Source organism: Chiloscyllium plagiosum, unplaced genomic scaffold (assembly GCF_004010195.1).
Source record: "Chiloscyllium plagiosum isolate BGI_BamShark_2017 unplaced genomic scaffold, ASM401019v2 scaf_47337, whole genome shotgun sequence".
Classification (NCBI taxonomy): Eukaryota; Metazoa; Chordata; class Chondrichthyes; order Orectolobiformes; family Hemiscylliidae; genus Chiloscyllium; species Chiloscyllium plagiosum.
In genome coordinates this window covers 1-4789 of record NW_025206507.1, presented here as the reverse complement: position 1 = coordinate 4789, position 4789 = coordinate 1, and the positions used below count along the sequence as shown (strand labels likewise).

The 4789-nt window shown below is 54.9% G+C and overlaps 1 protein-coding gene across 1 annotated transcript in view; it reads left to right on the top strand.

Annotated features, from left to right (window-relative positions):
• The window catches only part of LOC122546518 (splicing factor 3B subunit 2-like), a 10963-nt gene extending 6308 nt beyond the window's left edge, over positions 1-4655 (top strand). Inside the window, exons 4-5 of the mRNA XM_043685214.1 lie at positions 192-291; positions 4584-4655. Of these exons, the coding sequence (XP_043541149.1) occupies positions 192-291; positions 4584-4655 (172 nt within the window). The remainder of the gene's footprint in view (positions 1-191; positions 292-4583) is intronic.
• The last annotated feature ends 134 nt before the right edge of the window (positions 4656-4789 follow it).

The window sequence follows — 4789 nt, the reverse complement described above, 5'->3', positions numbered from 1 at the left end:
GAGGGGAAGAGGTGTGAGGGAGGGGAGGAGGGGGTGGCGGGAGGGGAGGGAGTGGTGGGGGAGAGGAAGAGGTGCGGGGGAGGGAAGGCGATGGCGGGATGGGAGGTGTGAGGGTGTTGTCTGCCTCTGGGGTGGGGTGGGGATGCTACTGTTCTGATGTTGGTTCCTTTGTCTCTTCCCCCCCCGCCCAGCGGGGACACCCCTCAGCTATACATCCCAGTGCCAGAGAAACGGGCAGCAACCATTGGGGGCGCCATGATGGGCTCGACACACATCTACGACATGTCGGCGGTGAGTCCCTCTCACTCGCGGTGGTAACTCGGCAGAGCCTGTTTGTGCTGTGTCCCTCCCTCCGGTCCCATCCACGTAAGACTCTCCACCATCTCCATCCCTGAGGCTCCTGCCCAGGCCTCTACTGTCCAGCCCCTGGCTCAGGAATCAGCGCAGCGCAGGCTCCTCACTGGGGCGTAGTCGCTCGATAACTAACAGAGTTAACAGTCCGTATCTGTTCCCTCGGACTAGGGGACCCGTCTTTAAGGTGAGGGAGAGATTTTAAACAAGACCTGAGGGGTCATTCTTTCCACAGTGTGGGGTCTGTGTGTGGAGTGAACTTCCTGAGGGAGTGGGGGGTGTGGATACATTTGGATAAGGACCTGGGTAGGAAAGGGTTGGAGGGCTATGGGCCAGGAGCAGGCAGCTGGGACTAGATTAGTTTGGGGTTAGGGTCAGCACGGACTGGTTGGGCTGAAGGGTGTGTTCGGTGCTCCATGACTCGATGACCATCTGTCTGGTGGTGTGCACCTTGTGGAGTGTAGAGCCAGCCAGCTGTCCTCTCCACTGATCTCCAACTCAAACTGCACAGTTCAGTCCAGGGGATAGCCAACGTCCCTTGGCCAATTCTGGCTCCATCCCAGAAGGTCAGGAGCTTGTTGTGCACAGATTGGCTGCTGTGTTTCTGACACTACAACAATCAGGCTTCGAACCGCAGCTCCTTTGGCTGTAGGGTAGGGGAAGGTGCTACAGCAATTCACATTGGTTCTTCGAGCGAAGCTTTGTGGCAGATTGGTGAACAGACGAGTGGGAGTGCTGGGTGGAAATGACTGTGGGATTGGGGGTGTATTTGTAAAGGCTATTGTCACTCTGTGTACACAAGGTCAGGGCGGTTGCGTGTGGTGTACCTCTGTCTTTCTGGCTCTGACACCCTCTCTTTATTAGCACCTTACTACGTGCTATTTTTACAGCACTAGAGGTCATGGGCTGGGTAAATCTCCCCAGTGTGTTCCTGTGCTGCCTCTGTGCTGTGATTGCTCTTTGCTTGAAGAATCTCGATTGTACCTTGGCCTGGGAGAGAATGCAGCAATACACCCAGGATGGTCATTAGGGGAAATATCCTCAAACATCCGAGAACACTCTTCCCACCGTTCCCCGTGACCTGCCTGAGCAACACTTTGAGGACAGGAGACACTAGGTGACCGTCTTTACCTCCCTCTTCACCCTGTCCCAGTAAACAGTAGCCTAATGTTGGCCCATCTGCTCTGTGCTCGTGTTCGTGCCACACACACAACCTCTCCTACCCAGTGGACTCCTGGGTTGTATAGAGAGGCAGAATCACTGCTACCCCCATTCACTGGGTGGGACACTATCCTTGCCAGGTCAATCGCCTGTTATCCACTGTCATCCTCAACAGCCTGATGCTAGCAATTTGTCTGTGTCTGACTGTTCTGATGGTGTCTAATTGCTGTATCCTGTGTCAGGCGATGTTGGCTTTACTGTGTCTGACAGCTGACTGTGTTTGACCAGTGTACCCCGTGTCAGGCGATGCTGGCTGTGCTCCGTTTGACTGGTGACTGTCTCTAACCGCTGTACCCTGTGTCAGGCTATGCTGGCTGTGCTCCGTTTGACTGGTGACTGTCTCTAACCGCTGTACCCCGTGTCAGGCGATGCTGACTGTGCTCTGTTTGACTGGTGACTGTGTCTAACCGCTGTACCCTGTGTCAGGCTATGCTGACTGTGCTCTGTTTGACTGGTGACTGTGTCTAACCGCTGTACCCCGTGTCAGGTGATGCTGACTGTGCTCTGTTTGACTGGTGACTGTATCTAACCGCTGTACCCCGTGTCAGGCGATGCTGACTGTGCTCCATTTGACTGGTGACTGTGTCTAACCGCTGTACCCCGTGTCAGGCGATGCTGACTGTGCTCCGTTTGACTGGTGACTATGTCTAACCGCTGTACCCCGTGTCAGGCGATGCTGACTGTGCTCCGTTTGACTGGTGACTGTGTCTAACCGCTGTACCCCGTGTCAGGTGATGCTGACTGTGCTCCGTTTGACTGGTGACTGTATCTAACCGCTGTACCCCGTGTCAGGCGATGCTGACTGTGCTCCGTTTGACTGGTGACTGTGTCTAACCGCTGTACCCCGTGTCAGGCGATGCTGACTGTGCTCCGTTTGACTGGTGACTATGTCTAACCGCTGTACCCCGTGTCAGGCGATGCTGACTGTGCTCCGTTTGACTGGTGACTATGTCTAACCGCTGTACCCCGTGTCAGGCGATGCTGACTGTGCTCCGTTTGACTGGTGACTATGTCTAACCGCTGTACCCCGTGTCAGGCGATGCTGACTGTGCTCCGTTTGACTGGTGACTATGTCTAACCGCTGTACCCCGTGTCAGGCGATGCTGACTGTGCTCCGTTTGACTGGTGACTATGTCTAACCGCTGTACCCCGTGTCAGGCGATGCTGACTGTGCTCCGTTTGACTGGTGACTGTGTCTAACCGCTGTACCCCGTGTCAGGCGATGCTGACTGTGCTCCGTTTGACTGGTGACTGTGTCTAACCGCTGTACCCCGTGTCAGGCGATGCTGACTGTGCTCCGTTTGACTGGTGACTGTGTCTAACCGCTGTACCCCGTGTCAGGCGATGCTGACTGTGCTCCGTTTGACTGGTGACTGTGTCTAACCGCTGTACCCCGTGTCAGGCGATGCTGACTGTGCTCCGTTTGACTGGTGACTGTGTCTAACCGCTGTACCCCGTGTCAGGCGATGCTGACTGTGCTCCGTTTGACTGGTGACTGTGTCTAACCGCTGTACCCCGTGTCAGGCGATGCTGACTGTGCTCCGTTTGACTGGTGACTGTGTCTAACCGCTGTACCCCGTGTCAGGCGATGCTGACTGTGCTCCGTTTGACTGGTGACTGTGTCTAACCGCTGTACCCCGTGTCAGGCGATGCTGACTGTGCTCCGTTTGACTGGTGACTGTGTCTAACCGCTGTACCCCGTGTCAGGCGATGCTGACTGTGCTCCGTTTGACTGGTGACTGTGTCTAACCGCTGTACCCCGTGTCAGGCGATGCTGACTGTGCTCCGTTTGACTGGTGACTGTGTCTAACCGCTGTACCCCGTGTCAGGCGATGCTGACTGTGCTCCGTTTGACTGGTGACTGTGTCTAACCGCTGTACCCCGTGTCAGGCGATGCTGACTGTGCTCCGACTCCCAGGGACATGGACAGCATGGGGTTAGATACAGAGTAAAGCTCTCTCTACACTGTCCCCCCATCAAACACTCCCAGGACAGGGACAGCACGGGGTGAGATACAGAGTTAAGCTCCCTCTACACTGTCCCCCATCAAACATTCCCAGGGACAGGGACAGCACGGGGTTAGATACAGAGTAAATCTCCCTCTACACTGTCCCCCATCAAACACTCCCAGGACAGGGACAGCGCGGGGTTAGATACAGAGTAAAGCTCCCTCTACACTGTCCCCTTTTCAAACACTCCCAGGGATAGGGACAGCACGGGGTTAGATACAGAGTAAAGCTCCCTCTACACTGTCCCCCATCAAACACTCCCAGGACAGGGACAGCACGGGGTTAGATACAGAGTAAAGCTTCATCTACACTGTCCCCTTTTCAAACACTCCCAGGACAGGGACAGCACGGGGTTAGAAACAGAGGAAAACTGCCTCTTCACTGTCCCCTCCCCCATCAAACACTCCCAGGACAGGAGCAGTGCACTGGGTAGGGCTGATGAAGGGCTTATGCCTGAAACATTGATTCTCCTGCTGCTCGGATGCTGCCTGACCCCCTGTGCTTTTCCAGCTCTCAGCTCTGAACTCCAGCATGTGCAGTGCTGCCTTTCTCCTCCTCGGCCTGAATCCGTAGGTGATGGTGGGGATACAGGGTAGAGTGACCCTGCTCAATGCTGATTGTACCTGGGGACTGGCTCTGGTCCAGAACCCAGCAGGGCTGGCTAAGCTGCTGCTTTCACCAGGTTTATTCTGATGGTATCTGCTCTCTCATCAGGGAGCTTACTGTAATATGGAGCTGAGATTGCAGTGTGTCACCCTGACAGCCCTGTCACCAGCCTTTGACACTCTCAATTCCTCATGGGCAGAACTCCTGACCCTGCAGTGGGAGCAGGCTTGGGCCATTGGTGTTTGTGCCCTTGCCCCCCTGTTCCTGAGCCCCGGTCTGTCCTCTCTGAGCTGGTCACGTGTCCCTTGTTAGTATGTTGCTGTGGAGTGTCGTTGCACTGCTGATAGTTGCTATCGAAATGCAGGTTGTTGTAATGGTCCTTTGTTTGGTTGCCAGCAAAAGAAGAGGAAAGCTCAGCCAGCTGACAGCAGCCGAGGGACCAAGAAATACAAGGAGTTCAAGTTCTAACTGGTGCCAAGCAACAGCCTTCGCCCGTTCTCTCTGCGCGTTTCCCCCCCCCCCAACTTCGTTGTATTAAAGTTTGTGATTTTTTTTAAACAGTTAAGTGTCATTGCATTTTTTTTAAATTCCATACAGCGACA